This window comes from Aspergillus stella-maris, assembly GCF_047715825.1.
Source record: "Aspergillus stella-maris strain CBS 113639 unplaced genomic scaffold BDV14scaffold_58, whole genome shotgun sequence".
Classification (NCBI taxonomy): Eukaryota; Fungi; Ascomycota; class Eurotiomycetes; order Eurotiales; family Aspergillaceae; genus Aspergillus; species Aspergillus stella-maris.
The window spans coordinates 143,138-166,941 of record NW_027396852.1 but is presented as its reverse complement, the minus strand read 5'-3'; the positions used below and the strand labels follow the sequence as shown (position 1 = coordinate 166,941).

The 23,804-nt window shown below is 51.2% G+C and overlaps 10 protein-coding genes across 10 annotated transcripts; 6 read left to right on the top strand and 4 right to left on the bottom strand.

Annotated features, from left to right (window-relative positions):
- Positions 1 to 350: 350 nt before the first annotated feature.
- BDV14DRAFT_203365 (uncharacterized protein) lies at positions 351 to 1,405 on the top strand (the record flags this gene model as incomplete). Its single annotated transcript, XM_073774271.1, has 2 exons — positions 351 to 628; positions 682 to 1,405. 2 exons carry the CDS (start codon positions 351 to 353, stop codon positions 1,403 to 1,405), a joined length of 1,002 nt encoding a protein of 333 aa, XP_073624866.1.
- A 152-nt stretch (positions 1,406 to 1,557) lies between these two features.
- On the bottom strand, positions 1,558 to 2,462 carry tma22 (putative RNA binding protein Tma22; the record flags this gene model as incomplete). Its single annotated transcript, XM_073774270.1, has 4 exons — positions 1,558 to 1,979; positions 2,055 to 2,142; positions 2,307 to 2,326; positions 2,402 to 2,462. 4 exons carry the CDS (start codon positions 2,460 to 2,462, stop codon positions 1,558 to 1,560), a joined length of 591 nt encoding a protein of 196 aa, XP_073624865.1.
- Positions 2,463 to 6,169: 3,707 nt separating this feature from the next.
- Positions 6,170 to 7,974, top strand: BDV14DRAFT_114178 (protein phosphatase regulator REG1). Its single transcript, XM_073765742.1, has 2 exons — positions 6,170 to 6,889; positions 6,966 to 7,974. Exons 1-2 carry the CDS (start codon positions 6,282 to 6,284, stop codon positions 7,942 to 7,944), a joined length of 1,587 nt encoding a protein of 528 aa, XP_073624864.1. The 5' UTR covers positions 6,170 to 6,281; the 3' UTR covers positions 7,945 to 7,974.
- A 477-nt stretch (positions 7,975 to 8,451) lies between these two features.
- Positions 8,452 to 9,875, top strand: BDV14DRAFT_203362 (uncharacterized protein; the record flags this gene model as incomplete). Its single annotated transcript, XM_073774269.1, has 2 exons — positions 8,452 to 9,474; positions 9,537 to 9,875. The coding sequence occupies 2 exons, from the start codon at positions 8,452 to 8,454 to the stop codon at positions 9,873 to 9,875; spliced, it is 1,362 nt and encodes a 453-aa protein (XP_073624863.1).
- A 167-nt stretch (positions 9,876 to 10,042) lies between these two features.
- Positions 10,043 to 12,935, bottom strand: BDV14DRAFT_114169 (putative C6 transcription factor). The gene is made up of 2 exons (XM_073765741.1): positions 12,769 to 12,935; positions 10,043 to 12,703 (listed from the first exon to the last, which is right to left on the bottom strand). Exons 1-2 carry the CDS (start codon positions 12,844 to 12,846, stop codon positions 10,115 to 10,117), a joined length of 2,667 nt encoding a protein of 888 aa, XP_073624862.1. The 5' UTR covers positions 12,847 to 12,935; the 3' UTR covers positions 10,043 to 10,114.
- A 1,407-nt stretch (positions 12,936 to 14,342) lies between these two features.
- Positions 14,343 to 16,812, top strand: BDV14DRAFT_179520 (repressor protein; the record flags this gene model as incomplete). The annotated part of the gene is made up of 2 exons (XM_073769775.1): positions 14,343 to 16,387; positions 16,440 to 16,812. Coding segments are annotated over exons 1-2 (2,177 nt in total), but the record flags the coding sequence as incomplete, so codon positions are not given.
- Positions 16,813 to 16,844: 32 nt separating this feature from the next.
- BDV14DRAFT_179518 (nucleotide-diphospho-sugar transferase) lies at positions 16,845 to 18,400 on the top strand. Its single transcript, XM_073769774.1, has 2 exons — positions 16,845 to 17,368; positions 17,448 to 18,400. The coding sequence occupies exons 1-2, from the start codon at positions 16,915 to 16,917 to the stop codon at positions 18,230 to 18,232; spliced, it is 1,239 nt and encodes a 412-aa protein (XP_073624860.1). The 5' UTR covers positions 16,845 to 16,914; the 3' UTR covers positions 18,233 to 18,400.
- Positions 18,401 to 18,778: 378 nt separating this feature from the next.
- Positions 18,779 to 20,057, top strand: BDV14DRAFT_203358 (DUF1996 domain-containing protein; the record flags this gene model as incomplete). Its single annotated transcript, XM_073774268.1, has 4 exons — positions 18,779 to 19,168; positions 19,254 to 19,375; positions 19,426 to 19,606; positions 19,668 to 20,057. 4 exons carry the CDS (start codon positions 18,779 to 18,781, stop codon positions 20,055 to 20,057), a joined length of 1,083 nt encoding a protein of 360 aa, XP_073624859.1.
- On the bottom strand, positions 20,025 to 20,723 carry BDV14DRAFT_114158 (uncharacterized protein). The gene has a single exon (XM_073765740.1). It carries the CDS (start codon positions 20,634 to 20,636, stop codon positions 20,217 to 20,219), a length of 420 nt encoding a protein of 139 aa, XP_073624858.1. The 5' UTR covers positions 20,637 to 20,723; the 3' UTR covers positions 20,025 to 20,216.
- Positions 20,724 to 20,858: 135 nt separating this feature from the next.
- BDV14DRAFT_114149 (general substrate transporter) lies at positions 20,859 to 22,954 on the bottom strand. Its single transcript, XM_073765739.1, has 3 exons — positions 22,522 to 22,954; positions 21,400 to 22,468; positions 20,859 to 21,340 (listed from the first exon to the last, which is right to left on the bottom strand). The coding sequence occupies exons 1-3, from the start codon at positions 22,646 to 22,648 to the stop codon at positions 20,977 to 20,979; spliced, it is 1,560 nt and encodes a 519-aa protein (XP_073624857.1). The 5' UTR covers positions 22,649 to 22,954; the 3' UTR covers positions 20,859 to 20,976.
- Between the last annotated feature and the right edge of the window lie 850 nt (positions 22,955 to 23,804).

Below are 23,804 nucleotides of genomic sequence, written 5' to 3'. Positions count from 1 at the left end.
TGGCTTCATCGCTGCCTACCTACTAGCTTACGACTTCACTCCAGTCCCTCCTCTACCAGTAAATTCTGAATACTCAAGCCATGCCACATGGACCACTCAGCGCGACCGACTTTGCTCGTCACAATCCCGTCGGCGGAAAGGACGCCGCATAACCATGGGTCGTTCAAGGGGCAGATAGCTCCGCGATCCGCCCCTCCGGAGCTGCGATCGAGGGTCAGCTTGGGCGGTGAGTGAAGCAATATCGGAATGAGACGTCATTTCTGATTTCTTTGTTCGCTTCAGACAAAAGAACGCGGCGGCGCCTTGGAGAGCACAAGGGTAGACATCATGACGGCATCTTCCGACACAACATGCAGCACGCTTCCACGAAAGTAGGCGGCAGAGGCTCGTTATCGACCTATCGAGAGCAGGATAGTGAAGACGACGGCCTGCTTCGACCGATTACCAGTGAAATCAATCGATCGCGATGGGGCTCTGAATCTTCAGGAATAGGCTCTGGGAGCCGGAGAGGCAGCGTCTTTGACAATTTTGACAAAGACGTTCGAATGGGCTCAATCAAGCGACGCAGCGAGGTACACTCTATGCGCGAATTGCAGCAGGTTAGAACACGACGAAGCAGAGGAGAAGAGTATGTTATGTACTGGGCCTTGAGGTGCTGCTAGGCTAACTATAGTCTCCAAGGTATCTGCGGTCTGCACTTTCAGTCATTGGGACAATCGCCACCGACATCACACGAAGGCTTGATTATACATATTATGGTCTGTTGGAGAAGATTGCGGCCCTCAACGTTACAATCGCCTCTTTTCAAGAATTGTCAGACTCGACCGCGAGACTCTTTGACGACTTCCAACATGAGACCTCAGGACTCGAACAGGACATCCGAAAACAAATCGGCGATATCCATGGATTCCAGCCTCAGATGCAGAAGATTGAGGCGCTGGAGGAGCGAATGAGAGTCAGCAAGACAAGAGCCAAAGCGCTGGGAAACAGGCTGAATTCGATGCGACATGAGGTTGATAAATGGGACAAGCGAGAAATGGCATGGCAGATGCGTACAAACCAGCGAATACGTTTTTTCTGGGGAATTATCACAACGGCTATACTCGCAGTGCTTGTAGCTATTCTCGTACAACACTGGCCAAGCGAAGAGGGAACGTCAGGCTTCAGAGCTCTTCCAAAAGCGTTGAAGCTTCCGAACATCCCGTCCACCGTTCCTTTGTCGAAGCACAATGGTCTTCTCCAAGGAAACTCCGAGGCTGCGCATGCCTCATCCTCGAAAACCTCAACGATAGCTCCAAATGGCACCTCGAGTACGACTACGACAGATACGCATACTGCATCCGGCCCTGATGAAGCTACTGGGTCTGTCGATTATGATCCGCTACGAATATTTGATAATATATGAACTCAGACAAGCGCGTCTTTCTCAGCAGCCAGATACCCTATTTTGCACCACTATGACTTGCGGGCTTCGTACTGTATGCATTTGCTTAGTTGTTTCATTATCAAGCTGAACTGTTTCGATGGATCCTGTTGAACGTAATTATCAAATCACGTTCACGCCTCAGCAGCTGCCTTTTTCTTCTTTTTATCCTCGATGATCTCGATATTAGACTCAGCAATGCTCTTCTCGAAGTTTTCCAGCAGCCACTCCTTAATATCTTCACAGACATCACCCTGCACTGTAATCTCCTCAATCCCAGAGGCAGATTTGGTAACTGAGGATCCTGTCGCAAACTTCTTCCCCAAATCTTTGGCTACCTTCTTGTTCTCTAGCCCGTATACCTCTAACCCAATTACAACACTGACGTGCTTGCGCTTGTTCCGCTCAACACGCTTGATCTGAACTTTTGATGTCGCTCGTCGCTCGGCGTCCCGTGCTTCTGCCGCCGCGGCCTTCGCCTCCTTCTTTGCGGCATCCTTCGCTGCGCGTTCTTGAACGGATACAGAAAGAGTGGAGAGATTGGCGCTTATGGCTTCTGTTGGATGGTAAAAAAGGTATATTAGTCTTCTTACTCATGTCGAAGGACATGGCCAGGTGGACGGAAACATACCATCAGAGTATAACCGCTGGTACAATTCCGGCTCTTCATCTTTCAACCACTCTTGACATTTCTTTGCCGTCCCGCCAAACTCGCAGTACTACCATCTTGTCAGCCATTGTCCGTGTGTATGCAAGAGAAAAGCGGCCCCAAATGAAAACGGAAGAGGTGTGGTATCGTCATAAGATTCCCCAGGGTACTCGGGGCGAGGATACGAGAACATGAGATTGGGTGAACGTATAAGAAAAAGTCCCTCAAACATACCTCAGGCGGTAATGTGCAGACTAGTCGAATCAACACCGATTAGCTTTATCTGCCGATACCATAGTTTTTTGGTAGTGAAAATGTAACGAACTCACCCCCGCAGTATGTGACATGCCGGGCTTGGGGTTCAGTTGGTGGCTGCGCAACCTCTGCCATGTTTGTATTTGATCTGAATGGGTGTTTCTGGGTCGAGCTTGCCTTAGAACCGAGACAGAATGGTGGACAAGGTAGATTTGTTCTCAATACTTCCAACAATCTCTCAAGTCCCTAGGCGCGGGGTGAAAGCTGGAAGCTGATCACGCTAGTCTCAATCCATGTTTATCCCATTTCATAATTAGTCATCTAGCCCACCGTGTACTTGCGCACAATTCAGTGCAAGCTGCAGCACCCCAGCACCCGCCTTTCGTGCCTTATCTTGATTGACCCGCCGGCGCCCGTCAGCGCCCGTGCATCTGGATTCTGTGTCTATCAAAAGCTCTGAACATATCTCCGAGTGTCTGGGCGATCGACATCGCTAGGAATGAAACAGTGCACCTATGCGCAGGCAATCGACGCAAAGGACTATATCGGTATGCTTGGAAATAGCACCCCTCGATAAGATCTGCTGCCGTATCCAAGGTGAGTAATGTTCTCCTTCAATGAGGTTTGCCATTAATATATATAATCCCTGTTATCTATTGGCGAGACCGCGGAATACGCATCTTATGCTTGAAGTGGGCATGAAGGTATAATGCTCAATATATTATTCTTGAGCATTGGTCTCGAGCATTGACCCTTGTACAAATGTCGACGTCGACATCGTACTTATGTCTCATCGAGGAGTATCCATATTCTTACATATGCTACTGTAACATCTTCCATCAGATGGTTCTTGGTCGATGTTAGCGACCTTGCGAACATGCTAAGTCTTCGGCCGGACGAAAATAGGTTAACTGGTAGTAGTATAGCTGGAATAGCCCGAGCCGTTACGTTATCTGCATCTTGAAGATCAACGGAGACCGATGAGTCTCTGACAGCTGCAAGCTTGCGGAAGAACCCACTTGGTGCGCTGCCTCGGCGCCTAGTAGTTGATTCAGAATGTCGTCCATATCCCGCAGCCTCGCAGTCGCTATCGCGTCAGCGGCAGTAAGATGATATTTTGGACCTTTTGTTTCTTCCGGTATCCGGAGTGTCGTCGTCCTTCTACCCGGACACTCCACGAAACAGACTAAGAAGGGCCACGGCCGGCCTAGATAGACGCCCGCATATTCCCAGCCTGTTGTTTCCTAGTTAGCTCGCGTCGCACTGATAGCCCCCGTCCAATGATAAGGCGAACCCTGCCACCTGCCTGGGATGTGCAGCTGCAAGAGCACGGACACCCGCAGCCCCAGTGGGGTCGAGTCTCGGAGGTGTCTCTACTCTCTACGAAGTGGATGGCTGACATTTGACACCACCCTCTCCTCGCCATCCTTCCTCGCCAGGTTCAACGGGGGTCCCCACAAGGGCTGCAAGATTCTCAATCTCGGATGAGACACTGTTGGAGATGAAGAGAGGTCCTCGCGAGGCATTACCTATAGACCGAACCGATATTCCTCATTACGTATGAGCATGCAATGGCTTATAGATCGCAAGAGAAGCCCAGCGCCCCCTCATATATGATTGCAGAGGCAAACCCTTGTTTGGCGCCCATATACGACGGCTTGTGGTCTTTGTGCCGATTATGATAGGAGCATCCCATGCCCCGAGACTTGCCTAGAACCGCCGGAACGATCGATGCGCTCTGTGGCTTTGCATGGCGGGAAAGCTAACGACGCCGCGTCAAGTCCTTTGCCTACCACATTATCCTTTAGCGATGCCATACGAAGAGCTCTCTGTAGTGAGATCAGGGTCTAGACCGCGATCGTCCGGGTGTTCCGAGGTGGCTCTGAGGTTCTCAGGATAGCGTTGAGCTATAATTATGCGAATAGCACGGCGCTGCGTTGGATCATCAGTGCTTCGCTGTGTCTGGACAATCGTCGCTAATTGTGAGATGTAGACAGCGCCTTTTGCAGCATATCCAACCCCTGCAAGGTGAGCCATTAGCTGCATTTAGCGACGCAATGAGTGCACACTAGACGATAGGAAAAAAAAAAAAAAATTCAAGGTAGACCCGTCGCCTCGACGCCATCAAACAGTAGCTGTGATATCGTTGCCGTGTTTCGCATCTGCATATAGGGTTGCCAGCATGCATAATCTGAGTTTGAGCCGTGCGGCAGCAATGGCGCTCCTGGAACGGACTGGTTACGGTTTGGCATTTCTAGACTGCTGTGCATACGGCACTCGGAGGCAACTCTTGATAGACAATTTGGTTCAATCCACGCTTGATGTCTCTGATAAGGGCGAAAATGATGCAGTCGAGTCATCGTGTGTGCAACCGTGGATATGTTGTTGTTGATAAGAAGATTGCAAGCAGAAGTCGTGATATCAATGTAAAACGTCAAGCGTCCCCAGGTTGGTTATGGGTCAGATCCAGCACTGGCGCTCAGACATGTTCCCCGGTTGCTTGTACTCCGTATGGAGAAGGACACTATAATCTAGGTCCTTCGAGGCAAATAAGCTGGATGGCCGCGAGTCAGTGATATGCATGCCGGGTGTAGACTTTGAGTGACGGCGGTTGGTTGGCAAACTTTCGCTGTGCGGTTACAGCTAACCGTTATCTCATCGATGATTCCGAACCTCAATTCAAACTCGGGAACCAATCTTGATGAATTTAGCACCGATTTCATTGGCCAGAGCTTCGAGGTGGAAGACATACTTCCTTTGTGCTCATATCGCGTCAAGAGGTTGTGATCAGCACAATGTACTATCTCCATAAACCTGGAACGTGAAAAAAAGCTCGTCGCACGTTATCAGCTTACTCCGAAGAACATGGCAACATCCACAGCGCTAAGCTCTGCATGATGATGTGGAATCTCAACGCCCGTGCATAGAAAGTGCAAGGGGCCTTGACACCCCAGGCCTTGATGGACGCAAAAATAATCGGCGTTGATATCGTAGACAAGGTTGCGACTCGCCACAGTGCTGGAACAGTCTCCGGCTTCCCCCGAACCCGTTGGCTGGTCTTCCCCAGAGTTGAGACGCTGGAAACCTGATAGCAGGAGGAAATAGACTTTGTGGTTGTGCAATGCCAACCCAATTCTCACGAATGTATCGCAGCGAAGCGATTATTGGCGCATTCCTGGCTGGGATCTGGACCGACAACCAGACAGACCACCACGAGTGTGGAACCGGAAGAGGGGAAGGTTAGGTTGGGTTGGTTGGCAACAAAGAACGACGAGTTGCTATCTGGAATGCCGTTCTGGGCTAGGCAAGAGAGCACAGAGGTTTTGGATCTGGAGTCTGGTTCTGGAATCCTGGATCAAGGCTGGACAGCTCACCACCTGCAGCCTGTCACAACCAAGTCCCTCATCTATGTGACGTTTTAGGCCCGGCCTAGTGGCAACTGTTCTTGACCTTCTGCCTCCTATCATGCCGATCGTCCGATCTTCTGCACTAGATTATCTCATAACAACCCATCCCCCTGGTCTCCATGCATTCCTTCCACTCTCCAGAGTACCAGGATACGTTATCGCAGCTCTCGATATTATTGCTGTGCCATTCCCGGCGTCTGTGCGGCTCGACTGCAGTATCTCCACCTACACTGTGCTCCTAGCGCAACTTTCCCTTCTCTGTCTAGAACTCCCCAGCAAAACGACGATCCCCCGTTATAAAACCCCAGGTGCCCTTGACTAATTTTATCCTTTTTCTTCCGCGCTGTACTTCTGCCGCCTTCCACGCCTATAAACAACCAATCTGTGGCATTCTTCGCTTTTGATAGTCGATACTCCCACCTCCCACCATTGACCTTCCGACCGTCGCCCCTTGGTCTACGAATTCTTCCCACCTCCTGCTTTCGATCCGTCTGTACGAGTTCCGTCTCCGACAGCCTGCCATAGATGACTTTGACGTATCGCTAAGATGACCGCCGTGCTTCCGTCCCCAGTGGACAGCCACCGGTGCTTCTCTCCCGACCCTGTGCGGCGCCCTATCACCCAGAGATATTTTCTAGAGCAGTCGGACGATGCAATGAACAAATCCTTCCCACACCTCTACACTTCCGAATACCCGAGTCCAATTGCATCCTCTGCGGCTTCATCCTCGCCTTCTTCTCCAAATCTTACTCCGCTAGCTCCTCAGAACCTTCCACCTACACCCACGGGTTCCATATCATCCAACGAACTCAGTGATCAAGATGACGAGTTATTGCTCCCATCCTACGACAGTGCGTTCTTCTCGGAAGAGCCAAGCACTCCCAGCGACGAGGTTGTTGCACCGCCGACGAGCGCCTGTCGTTCTACCTCACATATCCCGGCCGCCGACGATAGCTCCGTAGAGGAAGAGCCTTCGCGACATGTCGACTATCTCTCTCATGAGTGGAGAGAGGAGGACATTTGGACATCGTGGCGGTATGTTGTTGAGCGCAGGGAGGTATATGAGAACAGTGTCCGGCTGGAAAACGCTTCATGGCGAACATGGACCAAATTGAGACATAATCTGGGCACCATCTCACCAGAGACTCTTAATTGGTGGGTCAACCATTCCGTCGTCCCCATATCAGCTTGTCTACCACTCAAGAATGCCATTCTAAATATACTTTAATAGGTTGAAAGATTGTGACGTGACCTGGTTGTACGGGCCGCTGAAAACCAGCCATGCACAGGCGAAGCCGGTTAATGTTTCACCACCACCAAGCTGTTTCGAATCTCCTGGGCTGTGTTCTGATCGAAAATCTATTCTGAAAAAGAGGACTGCATCTGAGAGCATCCTGCAGCGGTCACTGTCCCAACATACCCTGTTGCAGCATGCGGGAGCGATATTGAAAGCGCAGGAGGCAGGGCATTCACGAAGTCGCTCAGGACTTAGCCTTCATTTGCCAAACTCACCAATGGCTGATGGGGCCCATGATCAAGGGATTGAAACTCCTCGGGCTCGATTCGTGACCGATAGCACATCATCCGGCATTGGCTCGCCAAGTGAGAAGCGCCATATCCATTTCAACAAAGAGGTTCTGCAGTGTATCGCAGTGGAGGCAAAAGAGGAAGAAGAGGAATGGTTGGAATTCGGAGGGGAGTCTTCGTGGGACGATTCCTTCGTCGTCAAACCAGCTTCTCCTAAAGGGGGAGCAACGCCACGAGGAAGCTTCAGCGGCGAGAACAAAACCATTGCCCCGCTTCCTTCAACCACTCTCAAATACCGTGGCGACACCCCGGAGCCGCAGTCATCGACAGCCACAAATCGTTGGTCCTGGGCAAAGTATATTCCAGGCCATCGATTGTACTCATCAACCATCGGCGGAACATCGCGACAGTCTCGTGGACCATCTAACACTTTGGAGAGCAACCTTGCCTCGGACCATGATTGGAACACGACTCAGAGCTTTGAAGACTCAAACTCCTGGTTTGTGGATTCGACAGAGGAGGATGAAGATGCACAGAACTTCTATCTAGCGTCTCTAGGCTTCTCAGCCCAGGGGGATGAAAAGCCGTCCAATGCTGATGTTCTTTTCGATCGGGTGGTGGATACTGTCAACACCGCGAAGGACATTGCACATGTGATTTGGAATGTCGGTTGGCGGGGATAACGGCCTTCCGACGTCTTATCTCATGAATGCATTACGATAACGAGTTTCTATACATCTATATTAATGGGTTAATTCTGCACATATTGCATACCTGGCGTTTGGGCTAGCACAATGGTTTGTGCTAATTGTTGAACGGACTCTAAAGCCATGGGTTCTGAGCTTCACAGGGCGGTTTCTTTGCATTGTTTTGGTTGAGCTTAGGTGTTGTTTGAATATGCCTTCCGCCATGATGGCTCTTCATACACATAGACGATTCTATCCGTTGTCAGTTGAAAATGCAAAAGTTTGACACAATCTTTCTTCCTTGACTTCCCTAGAATGGGTGCACCTTGTACTGCTTTTGGCAATGTATCTGATGCCTTCTGAGTTCTGGTTTCGACGAGACGGTCGCGCCTTCTCGATGGACTCCCGACTGCAGCCCATTGCACAAGCATCCACGGCGCCATGATCTCCTCGACGATACAATTCGCCTTTGCTGTTCTTTGTCCTGGACGATCGTGATCCTCGATGTTTGCTCTGCGATTACCCCGTCGTTGCCTACGGTACTGCACCTCGGTCGTCCTTACATTGCTGGGTGTATTCGTTATCTACGTCCTCATTCGACTAAACTGGTATCACCGATATGGAATTGACACCACGGACTGGCAAGAGAATAATGCAGCATTCAACCCTGGCCAGAATAATACTGCTGCCTGTGGCTACCTGCCTGAGATGGAGAACATCCTAGTCGTTCTAAAAACGGGCGCTACAGAAGCTCTTAAGAAGGTACCTGTACATCTTGAGACAACACTCCGTTGCATTCAACACTATGCTGTCATCTCGGATTATGAAGAGCATATCCTCGGGGTGCAAACGCGGGACGTTCTGCGCAGTGTCAGCCAAGCTACAAGGCAGACAAATACAGACTTTGACATCTACAACAGGCTGCTTACCTCGGGTCGGGAAGGCCTCACTGCGGAAGACTGGATGGACGATGAGAACGGCCCTCTTGGAAAGCCTGGTAACCCCGGATGGAAACTCGATAAATGGAAGTTTGTGCCAATGATTTCCGAGGCGCTTTCCATTAAGCAAGATGCTCATTGGTATATCTTTCTTGAGGCAGATACGTATATCATATGGAGGAATATGGTTCGCTGGCTATCTCGAATGGACCACAAAAAACCTCAGTACCTTGGTGCTCCAATGCAAATGGGGAGTGCGATCTTTGCATACGGTGGCGCGGGCCTTGTGCTATCCAATCCTGCTATGCAGCTGGTCGCCAAGTATCACGCGGAAAACTTTATGGCTGTCGAGAATATGACGGCGGACGACTGGGCCGGGGATCATGTCCTTGGTCGGATCCTTATCGACACGGGTGTACCACTCATTTGGTCGTGGCCACTGCTGGTCTCGTCCAGCGTCTGGGAGTTTGAGCCATTCACCAAAGTGTTTGGTCGTGAGCCCTGGTGCTATCCGGCAGTGTCCTTCCACCATATGTCTCCGACTGATATCCAAGTCTTGTGGCTGTTCGAGCAGCAGTGGTCCAGGCCTGTAAGCCACGGTCACAGAACGCCTGGTAGTTGTTGATACATACTAATTTGGGTTTCTCTTAGCAGAAGAAAGATTCCGTCATATTGCACAAGGATATCTTCAAATGGCAAGTGTACGATGCTAGCAGGTCAAGAAAAGACAATTGGGATAATCTTTCCCCTGATCTCCAGTCGCACGACGATACCGACATCCTGATGAGCATTGACGAGTGCGAGCGAAGATGCTTCATGATCGCGGGCTGTCTTCAGTTTTCTTTTTCTGGAGAAGGATGTTTTATTTCCAAGAGAGTTATCGGCGGCCTTTACCGGCCAGGAGTCCGTTCAGGCTGGATCCAAAAGCGAGTAAAGGCACTCATGAAACGTGCAGGCAAATGCACGAAGACGCAATTCATAACTGGGTAGAAGAGCTCGGATTGTTTAGGTTCTGTGGGCGATTATCGCAAGTTGGAGTTCTTGTATACAAGTCAATGAGGATCAGTGTTTATGCATCTATATAGAACTATGTGCTTGCGTAGGCTAGTAGCGTGGTACAGACATCCATTAACTCGTCAATCACTTCGACCTCAATTTTTACAGGTGGGTATCATAACAACGAAGCTCTGGAACAAGAACGATAAATGCGACACACCCCGTTGCCCCAATCAGTCCTCCACTTCCCCGCCAGAATCTCGAAACGTCTCCGGAAAGAACCCGGGAGGCGGCCAAATATCCGCAATGGAAGGCGGATGCACTAATGGCTGCGACCCCGCAAGACGATCCGGATCATGACAAAACTCTTGGAACGTGGTGTCATCCATGAAACCAAAATCCTTTAGCCCGGCTTCACGACTAGTCGCCCACTCTGTTGTGTCGAGATAAGCGAGGTCTTTGAAGATAGCGTCAAGGCCGGCGTCACCATTAAGCACTTGGTTGTCAGGTAGTAGCGAGTGCTCGTTTACTGTCGTAGAGGCAGCAGATAATCCCGACGCGATGGAGTTGGAAATAGAAGAGTCTGGTGTTGGAGGTTGAGGATGGGATTGAGTCTGAGTCGGTGCGTGGAGCATTGCGTCTAGCTCGCTTGCAGGGTCTGTGATGTCCATTGCTGAGGATGGTGCTCTGACGCGCTGAGGCCTGAAAGAAGAGCGAGGAGGTAATTCTGAAGACTTGGTGACTGTTTCTTTAGGGGTGTATTGCGCATCGGCGGGCATGGTGATGCCCATGATTGGGGACGGGGCGAAGTCGGTTCCAACGACGTCAATCGTGTTTCGCCTGGAGAGGGGCGGCATTGGGGCTGGTGTGTCGCGACTGAAGCTCTGTCGCTCTGTAGCTGCCGAAGATAGCAAGCTGTTCTCGAATGGACTGTGATTTGTATGGTTATACATGTCTTTTGGCGTGGTGCTCTCTGCAGCGTTGGACAAGGACTGAGATGATGATATGGATAAATTTCTGGCGTGATACCACTGTTCAATCGTAGTAGTCAATGTGCGATAGACCGGCCAAGTCGCACTGAGTTCAGATGTACGTTGAACGAGCGCTTCCGCCCATCGTCCAAAAGGAAACAAGTCGCTTTCGATCTTGTTGCGAAGCAACATTGCCTGTTCGGCGATGGTGCGCAGAGACATTTCAAAAAGGGGAGGAAGACTGCAGATATTAAAGTTTTCCAGATGTTGAGAGATCATAGGCAGGGCGCGATAGAGCAGTTTCTTTGCGCCTTCGGTGGCAGGTCGCTGGGAGCGGTGCATGCTTTGTTCTTGAGGCGCAATACGGAGGTAAAGTGAAATAAGAGTAGCGACGTACGTCAGGCCCAAGTAGGTCTGATGCGGTAACAAGGCGGAGTGTCGTTCTGGATAGATGCTCTCAGGACCGATCAATCGACATCCGAGTGGAAGACGGTCGTCCCATTGCTTGAGCTCCGCAACTAATTGCTGGGCAAAAATGTAAGCATCAGGCCCTGCTATTGAGTCTCGAGCAATCTTGTTCAAGACGCTGGCCAACTCGACCAAGCGGTTGAAACAGCTAAAAGAGAGCAGAGGACCTCGACGGGGTGGATTCTTTCCCTGAGAACTGCCTGTTATGGGCAGAACATCAGCCCACGAGTTCCACTCTTCCAAACCATCCTCCTCTAGCAAGCCAACAGCAATTAGATCCCGCGAATGCATGCTGGGTCTTCGGGATAATCGAAATGATAGAAGCGAGTCGACAACAAAACACCCGAGGAACACGGCTTTCCCTTGTCTGGACTCCTCAGACCTGCGTGCGTCGCTGAAAGTGCTCATATTCATAGCCATAATCATGCGAACCGCCTGGCCACTGAGCATCCAAGCAGCAGTCCAATCCTCGAATCCGATATTGGTCAACGTCAATAGTAAAAGAGCTTGAACATGTCCAAGTTCGTAGTGTTCTGTCTCCGCAGGAACCAGGCTGCGAGCCACCACATAAAATTGCTTGGTTCTGGCTAAAGCTCCCGAGGGCTCATGATCTGACTGCGGCCGAGATAGGGATGCTGTGTAACTCAGAAGCGCCCATAAGGCGGCATGGTCTCCGGATCCTGGTGACTGTCTGACAAACGTTATCGATGGAGCATTTGCGTAGAGATAAGACGCTCTGAGGATGTTGTGCTTCGCAACGATAGGAAACCAAGAATGAGTGGCAGCAAAGTACAAGTCCAATAACTGAGAGGCATGATGCGGCAGCTGGAGAGATTGTATTCCGCTCGTTGCTGGTGAAGACTGACTATCCATCGACATTGATAGTCGAGGTCGTTTGCTACTGAAAGCATCACCAGGTTCCACAACGCGGGGAGCATCCTGCGACAGAGGAGTGGAACTTCGATCTATGCGAAATCCCCATTCACTCCTCGCTCCATTCAAAATAGGTCCGCTATCAGCCCGGGGGCGTTTCCCCGACCCATGAGGACTTGATGAATCCGAGCTCGATGACAGCATCTTTTCAAAAGCGTTGTACAGGCGACATGTCTTCCAAGACTCATGTAATGTTTCTGAGGCGCCGTCATCCGTCCAAAGGGAAATCAACCTATCCCTCCGACCGACTGAGTCGGCTGTCGTCCCAAGTAGAGACAGCATGGTATCTTCGAATCCATCGATATTGCAGATGGCGAGGGCCCACAGTTTCTCCATGCCTCGGACATAGCCCTCCGGTAACCCACGCTTCTTCGCGTTGGGGTCATAGGAGCAAACCTGACCAGAAGCCAGGCAGGCGGAGCAAGAAGGACGAAGGCCATCGCATTTGTCCTAGGACCAACAGAGAGTCAGCTACGTTGGGTACGGTGAGAATATAGCAAGAGCAATCTACCCACCTTCTTGCTGCGACACCTGTCGCAGGCTCTAGAAACCCTCTTGCGCCGAGGGGCCCTGGAGTCGGAACCCTCATCCATTGAGGGATCACTTGTCGGAAAAATGGCCAGCCATGCAGCGCAGACTAGCGGAGAGAAGCTAGCTGCACTTTACCAATAATCCAGACGCAGTATGGATTACAAAATAGCCGAATATGCAAGACAGGGGCGCATTTCAAATCGCCAAACGATAAGAAGGGAGGAAAGAAGTCAGCTGGAATTAGGCAAGCTGGGATACGCGACTGAAGCTCCTTGGGCCCCGCTGAGAAGCCGGAGAAAAAGAATGGCCAGGCCCATCGCAGACAGAGACAGCAGGGAGCAGGAAGCAGGGACGGCTTCGAGCCGGGGGGTTCGGGGCGAGATTCGGGAAGTGGATGAAGATGCCCGAGAAGCGATTAAATCATTAAGAGAGCTGAGACTGAGACTGCGGGCGCATGCCACAACCCCACGTCTCCACAATCTCTCCAGTATCTGGTCGACGCCAGTTTCCATTAGTTAACACAGCTGGACACAGCCAACTTTGGGCAGTTACTGTTGGTCATGTTACACAGGACGGTACATCCGAGCTTGATTCTCGGAATGCTTCCGGGCGACATGCCAAAGACTGCTGGAAATTCTCCGGCAAGACTCGACTGAGCAAATCACTTGTCCTGGATTCCTAAAACTGAACCGCCGGTCATCGGCACTTTACTCGGCCTGAGATCCGCCGAAAGTCGAAACTCATAGCTACAGAATAATAGAACGTCCGAGCAGTGGCATGGAGCAGTCCGCATCACCCCACACACGCTCTACTCTGTGGATTGAGGTGGAAGTCTGTGAAGCAGTGGTGACTGGCTAATTGTGGGCTCAAAGTAGCAAAGTAGGATGAGACGTGAACGGCATACCGAGTCGGCAGGTTGAGGAAAGCTGGAGAGCTGCAATGCGGAGCGGTTAAGACCTTTACCGGGAACCTGGGGCAGCGCCACCAAAGGCAACTGTGGGAGCTCTTGGCCTTCTGCACGCCAGCTCTTCATCAGCCTTCTCGACTTGCCGGCTTCGATCCACCCATGTCTGCCCATCTGGGGTTATACGATCCCCCCCAGCCATGTCCGTTTCCTAGCTCATTGGCTGCCCCGGACCTCGTCCTCTCCCGCCCCTCCGCGCTTCCCACGAACCCATTCGCAGCATGACAGCTGCCATCCTCCGTCCTCGCCCTTTTCAGATCCTCCGCTAGCACATCGCGCTGACATTCCGGTTGAGATCACTTCACAGATATGGACACATGGGCGATGAAGTCCGGGCTTGATACATGATGGAGCCAATATCTACACACCGGCAATCGCATGCAAACTTGTTCACCGTGGCGACCCATTCGAATGGTCAATCTTATAACCCAAGAAAGAGGGCTCGACTTTCGCCTGACAATAGCGCCAGAATGTCTCTTCGCACCCACACAGCTGAGCATCGCAAGGTTGACCCCGAGGCATCCCTTGTACTGATTGGCATTCGCGGGAGTGGGAAACGATCATTGGGGTTCGTCGCGGCTACTGCTCTGAAGCGCCGCTTTATCACCGAGGATCACTATTTCAAGGAGACCACCGGGCTTTCGCGACAGGAGTATTTAAAGCGCTATGGAAGCCAGGCCTTTCAGCAGCGTGATATTGAAGTTCTCAAGATGATGCTGGACAATCATCGTTCGCGTTGCGTTATTGAATGTGGTCTCGGCAGCCTGACTCGTCCCATTCAGGACTATCTCCGGCAGTTCTGCGCTACGAACCCAGTGATATACATAGCCCGAGATATGGATCGCATCCAGAAGTTGTTGAGCCTGGAGGACCAAGCCGTAAAATTGCTCTGTGAAGGTGATTCGCTGCATCGGACCTGTTCAAACTTCGAATACTATAATACTGAGGATCGCTCAAGCTCCTCCGCCCAGCTCGACGACGAAACGCAAGACCGACGTTCAGTCGGCTATTCCTTTAAACTAAAGGATGCGAAAGAAGACTTTACGCGTTTTGTTCGCTTCGTTACCGGCACTGATGTCGGCCATTCCAGCTATGATTCGCCCTTCGTACTGTTGGAGACCCCTCCGGAGCTGCGGTCTTACACGTATGCTATATTTGTTCGTTCTTCTGATTTACTTCACAACAGAGTCAAATTGTCGGGGCTTGAATCGGGAGGCGATGCTATCGAACTATGTGTCGATTGTTGGACTTCTGAAATGGCCATGACCATTAGCAAGCAGGTTTCAGTACTTAGGAGGAACACGCATGCGCCGATAATCTTGTCAATAGATAACCAGGCGTTGGGTACTCCCGCTAATAAAGCGCACTCGGAGGATGGTCGTGGTGTGAATTCTCAAATTGTGGAACACGCACTACGGTTGGCGGTTGAGTACCTGGTGATTGACCTCAACCAAGATAACACTCTCATCGAGGATGCCATTCGAAACAGGGGCATGACTAAGATTATTGGACAGCGGATTTTCGAGCCACTTTCCGGCATATTCTGGGACGACGAAGAGTGTTTATCGGCCTATCTTGACGCCACCGGGCTAGGGTGCCAGCTCGTCCGCATCCTTCGCGTAGCGACTAAGCGCGACGATAATACAACCATCACCAAGTTCATTAACAAGGTTGAATCTCTGCCGCCCGGCGACCATCCACCCTTAATAGCCTTTAACATCGGCAGCCTTGGGCGGACATCTCAAGTCTTCAATCCAATTCTCACATCAGTCTCGCACCCGGCAATCGAGTGTCGAACCAAGAGTGAGCACGACCCACAAATTCTGGCTCGTGACGCTGTGCAGGCTTTATTCCAAAGCTATGTGCTAGACCCGTTGCAATTCTATATTCTTGGTGGCAGCGTGGCCTATAGTCTATCGCCTGCAATGTACAATGCCGCTTTTCGGCATTGTGGCATGGATCATACATACAGTATCCCAGAGAAACCAACGCTGGCAGTTCTAGATCAGCTGGGCCGAAATCCCAATTTCGGAGGCGCCAGTGTGGTACAACCCTGGAGGGTTGAAGTTTTTCAGAAGCTCGCGGCGAAGAGCCGCCATGCTGAAGCTATTGGGGCGATCAACACAATCATGCCACTCCGTGGCCAGCTAGATGGAACAATGTTCCCTTTACAAGAGCAAGCGAGCCGCCGTCACCTGGCGGGTCCGGTATTGGGATGGTATGGTGAGAATACTGACTGGGTTGGCATCATGACATGCCTCAACCGCAATCTCTCTCCTCGCAACGCCATCAGCCCATCAAAAACCACTGGGCTTGTTATTGGAGCAGGCGGAATGGCACGCGCCGCTATCTACGCCATGCTTCGACTCGGTTGCCGGAAAATCTACATCTATAACCGAACTCTATCCCGCGCAGAGAGCGTCGCTCGACATTTCAATTCGTGGGCAGCCTCTCAAGTAGGCTCACCCGAAGTAGTGTGTGTTATTAGGTCTTTGCAAGACGAGTGGCCTTCAAATGTCTGCCCTCCGTGTATGATTGCATCGTGCGTTCCGGCCGACCCCAACAGAGACGAGCCTCCAGCGAACTTTGAGATGCCACCGCAATGGCTGGGGAGTCCAACTGGTGGTGTAGTTCTTGAGGTACGAGATTGTCCTTCATCAAAGCCTCGAATGTCTGACTAACGCATGACAGTTCGCCTACAATCCTCTAGATACGCCGCTGCTCCGCCAAATGCGCCGCTTCCGTAGTGATACCGAGCGTCAATGGGTCTTAGTAGATGGCCTCGACAATGTTGCTGAACAGGCAATTGCGCAGTTTGAGATATTGACTGGTCGAAAGGCGCCACGCCGACTGATGACTGTGGAAGCACTTCGTAATTATGCCGGAGAGAGCGGTCCGTTTGATGACAAAACCATCCGGGCTCGCCTCGACCTCAATGAATAGAATTTAGACAGACTTAGAAGAAATATGTACGAGTAAATGAAACGCTGAAGCAGTATCTAACGTGCCTCTGCTCATAGAACGTAGAGATCACGTGCATGCGGCGTCCGGGGGCAGCAGCAACATTTGCGTACGCGGATCCAGAGACCCTCCGCAATTCTCAGTCTCAAGATGGGCCTCTTCGCAAGTTTTGCCCACGGTCAATTGATCAACATTCTCGCTATTCATGGCCACTCATCGCCGGAAGAGCTCAGCTCATTCCGAGGCTGATTTCTTCGACATTCCCGACGAACCGTTCTTCGCTATAGTCAAGCACCAACTAAGACGCATCCGGACCTGGGCCTTCATCTTCGTTTTCATCCTCTTCGTTCTTTTCCTTCGACGAGAACCAGCGCCCGCATCAGCTACACCACATATCAACTTAGATCGAGTCGATTGGACTCGCTACGCGTATACCCAATATGCCACCTCCAGCCCGTACCTCTGCAACGCGGTCCTTGTCTTCGATGCGCTAGAGAAACTTGGAAGTCGGGCACAGCGTGTGCTATACTACCCGAAGAAATGGGATGTCATTGTGGAAAGCGACCATGACCGAGACAGCCAGTTGCTCAGGATGGCAAGGGATAGGTACAAGGCTATGCTGGTGCCTATCGAGCTGGAAATGATCAAACCAGATGCAGGTGCGTTGGACCAACTAGTTACGAAAAATCACACTGCGGCATACAATTGATGACGCTAACATGATCTACTCATATTCAGGACCCGAGGAAACGTGGGAAAAAAGCATATCTAAACTGCTCGCCTTCGCCGAAACCGAGTACGAACGAGTCATTCACCTCGACTCCGATATCCTCGTTCTGCAGAACATGGACGAGCTGTTCTTCCTCCCCCATACGCCTGTCGCCATGCCTCGTGCGTACTGGCTCCTACCCGAGCAAAGGACTCTTTCCTCCCTCCTCGTCGTAATCGAGCCTTCCTACCGCCGCTTTAAAACCCTCCTAGACGCGGCGCTCAGCAAGGAAGCCGACACCAGCACCAGCACGGGTGAGAGCGAAAGCGAAAGCAACAGCGATAGCGAGAGTGAGAGCGCAAATGAGAAAGACAAAGAAAACAAGAGTTCACGAACAAAATACGACATGGAAATCCTTAACGAATTCTACGGCGACTCTGCCATGGTCCTACCGCACAAACAATACGGCCTCATAACAGGTGAATTCCGAACCCAAAATCACACCGCGTTCCTAGGTAGCGACGACGAAGTTTGGGATCCCGACCGGGTTCTCGCAGAAGCCAAATTCGTACACTTTTCCGACTGGCCGCTGCCGAAGCCCTGGGTCATGTGGCCGCACGAGATGCTCGCTGATATTCTGCCAAAATGTAAGAATAACCCCGGCACATTGCATGAGAGTGGCTGTCGCGATCGAGATCTCTGGATGAAGCTTTATGATGATTTCAGGATTAAGAGGAGGGATGTCTGTAAGCTTTTGAGTTATCCCGCGCCGAACTGGCCCCCTGGGAACAATCCGCCTACTGGCGGGGATTAAGCCCATATAAAGCGTTAGTGATGTCTACCGGAGGTTGTATGATTGTGAAATATGTACATAGAGAACCATAAGAGGTGTTATATAGCGCAACTAGGCGTTAATGTTTCAATGACTGTTAGATCAGTTAGAACACTCAGGGCCGCGGTCCTATGACTGAAAGCATTTTCTTGGACCGTATCGGTTTTCACGATTTTAGCCATATTATACAAATTTCACCCTCATCAAGGTATTCGCGAACCAAGGCCAAGGCCTCGAAACCTGCACCTGCGCATTCCACTTAGACCAGTCGCACCATCTGCATCTCTTATCCGAAGACACAGGCCAGACCACCAAGAATGCAGCATAGCAAATGCCAAACGCGCGCACAACATACCAGTGTGACGTACGGATGGCTCTTCGGATACCAAGACGAAAACTCCCAGTGCAGCTATTCCTCAACTCCTCACCGAGGCATCCTTGACAAACGCTCAATTGCGCCTTGGATTCCTCAATAGCCAGTCTACGGCGTTACCAACCAGTCCTGAAGACTATAGACGAGCAGGCACTATGCGCACTGCCGTCCTCCAAAATGCCTTTCTTAACGCCATCGCACTGCTGTTATTACTCTCGGGACAATGTCTCTCGTCCCTTCTCCAGCAAAACGCACCCGCAACAGACCAGTCCGAGGTCCTAAGCACCTTAACCGACGAATTCAGCTTCAGCTGCCTGCCCCTCACAGCCCAACTCTCAGATCCCATAATGTCACCCGGGGCAGAATCATCCCACGCCCACGTCGTAGCAGGAGGCACAGCATTTCAACGGATGATGGGCGAAGACACTGCGAAAAGAGCAAGCGAGACAACGTGCGAAGTTGCGCTGGATAGAAGCAATTATTGGATTCCGGCGCTTTATCGTCAGGGAGGGAATGGATTTGAGATGGTGGAGTATGAGTCTAGTGTATGTTTCTTTTGAAAAACCCGGGGTTGATGCAAGCGGCGGGCAGAAGGAATGTTGTGGCTGACGCTGGGTATTCAACAAACAGGCCGTTTATTATCTCAACAGGGCATGCGATTATGACCCCGGAGCGCAGGCGTGTGAAGGAGGGATTTATCCGCTTGCACCACCGGCTGGGTTGCGCATGGTTGCTGGGAATCCGATGCTGCAGTAGGCTGACAATTTCTCGTCATTTTCGTGTATCGACTGACAGAATGCAGGACCTATGACGATTCTGACTTTGCGCAACGCGCCATTTCGCACATGTGTCTGGAGCGGAATGGAGGGTCAAAGGAAACGAAGCATCTCCCGCAACAGCCGTGCGAGAAGCTGAGGTCACAGGTTTTCTTCCCGTCCTGCTGGGATGGCAAGAATCTCGATAGTCCGGATCACAAGAGTCATGTAAGTTTTCCTTCAAATAGACACAATGCCGGTTCAACAGCTGATGTTGATTCGTTGGCAGGTGGCGTACCCTGTCGTGGGAGACTATAACAAAGGTGTCTGCCCCAAGTCTCACCCCCGAGCCATCTTCTCCCTCTTTGTGGAGTTCATATATAACACAAAGCCATACCCCGACTATCAAAACTGGGTGTATGCCACAGGCGACCGGACGGGATATGGCTTGCATGGGGACTTCATCAATGGGTGGACCGACCAGGTCGCCCTGCAGACGGCGTTCGAGACGTGCATGGGGTCAGGGTGGTTGAGGGACCCGAGGTGCTCGATAACGAAGACCCAGAAGAGACCTTTGGCGCCGTTATCCGTGCAGCCGGATACGCCCATGCCCGGGGAGAACCTAGGACAGGAGGGCTCTATCCGGGCGCTGCCTGGTCACCCGGAGCTCATCCATTGAGTCGTTTTATAACAACGTTGCCCCAGTGTATATAGCGTTGTAATCCAAATATACCCGGCGATTGTGAAGGAGATCGATCGGTTCGAATTCGAAGGCGTAATCGTCGACAAACGCGACCGTAAAGACGTCTCGATATGACGTTCAACCACCGCACCCAACTCAATGAATATACCCCATCCCCTTCCTCCACCAATTCCAAACCCCTCTCTGCTCCAAAAAAATCCCAAACTCCTTAACACTTTCCACTTCCTCCAGCCCAACAAGCGGTCTCTCCTCCCTCCCCTTATTCTTCCCTTTCCCCTTCTTATCACCCTCCTTCCCCAGACTCCCCTCCGAAGTTCCCTCAACAACCGCCCCCGCAGGCCTCATAACAAGCTGAAAATCTTTATACCGCAAATTCTTCACGGCGCCAATCCAATTCTCAACTGCCTCCTTCTCAGCTGCCTCGACGTACATTAACCCCGGGCATCCGCCCGACCGGAGCAAAGCGAAACAGTTCAGGCCGTCGGCGGCGCGTTTGAGGGCGGAGACTTTTTTGCGCGAGGTTATGTGATGGGTGCGGATTAGGGCGTTGTACATTTTTCGAGGTTAGTGTGGTTTGGGTTGAACGGGTTCGAGTTCGAGTTGCTTGGGCATGCTGTGGTGACTGTGGGTGTATTGGTAGTGGTTAAATGGGAAAGGTGCAGTTATATATTTCGGCGGACGGAGATAGCGCGCTTGAGGTGGTACGTCATTTTCCGAACAATGCGATACTGGATCTATGCAATTCTTGAAAGACCGAGCATACTTGAACAAACACATCAATCAAATATATCCAAAGGCTTTAGAATCTAGCTACACAAGTAACATCGTAACGGTCGTAAATCTCGCATAATGTAAGCCAAGCAATCCAATACTGTGATCCCATCACCTTCTCAGACTAAATACGCTCCACCTCAACACTCTGAGCATCCTTCTCAATCCCATTTTCAGGAGTTCTGGCCCGATCCGCAACCTTCTCATTCATAGCAAGAGGTGCGCTGTCCCTATCGAATAGAAGTGCCATGTTCTCCAGACTGTAGCCCTTGGTCTCAGGGTAGAAGAAGTATGCAGTGAGACCATAACAAATGAGGATCGCACAGAACACAAAGTAGTACTTCCAACCAATGGCTGCAAGTGCAATCGGATTAACAAAGGTGTTGAAGATCAAAGTGCCGATTGCGGATAGCCAGGCGACACTTAGACCGCGAGATCGAAGTGTGAATGGCCAGATTTCGCAGGGGTATGCTACTAGTAGCGGAGTCCTATAGGTAACAAAAGTACGTTAGTGGGAACTTGAGGAAAGGAGAAGAATGGTACATACAAAGCAATATCATAACCAGCGAAGAAGACGAAGAGGAACGGGATGACTGCGATTCCCGTCGCTGGAGAACCAGTCGAGGCAAATCCGCCCGACAGTCCAGTGATGGTCATATAACTGACAAGCATGATGCTAGCAGATGTCAGGAAGAGCGGGCGTCTTCCAGCCCGATCGACCAGCAGCGCACCAACCGCACTCAATAACAGATTCCAGACCTGGAGACAGGCGGATATTAGGAGTTGGTCCCTGGTGGATGTGACTCCCACGGTATCGAGCACTATGGCGAGATAGTAGGATACCACCCCGTTGCCAGACCATTGCGAGAAAATACCCAAGGTAATGGTGATCAACAGACGATGGCGGTTTCCAGGTGTTTTGACCATGTCGGACCAACTCGAAGAGTCGGCTTCTTTCTCAGCAGCGATTGCCACTTCAATTTCATGGAGTTCCTCTGTAATTAGTGGTGCGGTAATGTCACCACTAGTATGTAGATTCGCAAGGACTTGACGGGCTTCCTCCACGCGGTTTTCTCCAACCAGCCAGCGGGGACTCTCAGGCGTGATAATGAAGCCAGGGATAGCAACAAGAGGGCAGAGCAGCTGTAATAGAGTGGGAAGCCGCCATGACCAAGACGAGGCATAATCGCGAGTCGCAAAGGTAACCCAGGAAGATATGACAGATCCAACGTAGTATCCAATCATAAAAAGACAAGATGATATACTTCGGTGCTCGGGATAGGCGATCTCGTTTACCAGGAGAGCAGGGGCGTTTGAAACCCAGCCCGAGCTCATGCCAACTACAGCACGCGATGCAATGAAGACAGATGAGTTAGGTGCGGCAGCGCCTAGAATGGAGCCCGCTATGATCAGGATGATGCCTATCCAAACACAAGGCTTTCGACCGAATCTATTGTTGCAGTATGCGGCGAGAGGCTGCGAGACAAGGGCGCCGATATAGTAGATTGCATTTATGAAACCTAACCAGGTACTGGTCGGCTGTTCCATGAAGCCCATCCAACTGTCGAGTGATTGAAGGCCATTGACCAAGGAGCCATCGAAGCCATTGGAGGAGGCTTAACATGTCAGTATACGAAACCAGGTGCTAGCCCTTGGAAGATGCACTTACAGAAGAAAATTAAGGACGCAAGGCAAAAATTAAGGCGACGCAATTGGGGGCTCTTCCACCAACTGACCTCCGGGTGAGCGACTGCCGGCTGACCATGGCTGGACGTCTTAGAGCCTCCTGCGGTCATTGTCGCGCATGGTATAACAAAGCCAGTATCGAAAGGTCGCTGACGGTATGAGTGTGGGTAGCTGCTCTGATGGCAGCTCAATCGTGGGTGTCGCTGTCGGGTCGCTGGTGGCCAACAAGGTTTTATACGACACACGCTTTGCTTTTTCTAGCTTTGTTTGAAAAAGGCCTAGCTCTCAACAGCAGCCGAAGTTTTGCCGGTCATGACCTGGGGAAAGTGTGGAGGAAGACAGGAAAGCAAGGGTACAGAAGGCTAGGAAAAGCCATGAGACCAGGAGAAGACGGGGAAAAATGGGGGAAACTGGAGACTGGCACGGGTGATCGTGTGGAGATGCCGGGGATCTGCCCTGCTCCATTCTCCAATTCTTCCCCTGCCTCAATCCGGGGTTTGCTGTTTGCTGCATAGACATAAAGTATGTTCTGCAGTTAAGGGCATCTTACAAAGTATAGGATACAAGACATAATTCATCCAAAGCCCCTGCTCTATACAAACTGAAGGATCAGTAAAGTGAAAACGTGGATGGCTTGGGGGTTCCTAACCACGCAGGCGCCCCTTCCGGAAATCGGCGCTGCACTCCGACTGCACATAGACCAAATGGAGGTATACTATCATCAGGTTATTGATTAGGAAGTACGGCCAACTCAACAATAAACCCTCAACAAGATCTAGACAGGATTCCGGGAAACCCCCGTGTGGCGGCCAATCAGTCGTTTGCCGCTGGCTCGGATCCTTTTGGCGCACGTTTTAAGCATGGCCTCTTGTGGTGGTTAGAACGACCGGTAGATCAAGAACGGAACAATGAGACAGCATTCCACCATGTCGCCCACAATTGGACTCGCTTTACCTCCTCAGAGTTGTTGATTCCCTCGGCACGGTTGATTAGTACCATGTCAGAAAGCTCTAACGAGCAACCTAAACCATTAGCTCACTGACTGATCAATGGCTTGCTTAGCGAGCACAGGAGATGGAACAGCAGTGCAGTACACATCCCTCAGAGCCCAAATTTGGTTCTTACTTCCGAGGATATGTTTCTTACTCAATTGAGGCATGGCTGACGCTCGAACGTGGGCATTTGGAAAGACAGAGTCTGGAAGTATGGCTGACGCGGACATTGATCCTGCGACTGCACAAGGCCAGCACTTCCCCTCCTCATCCC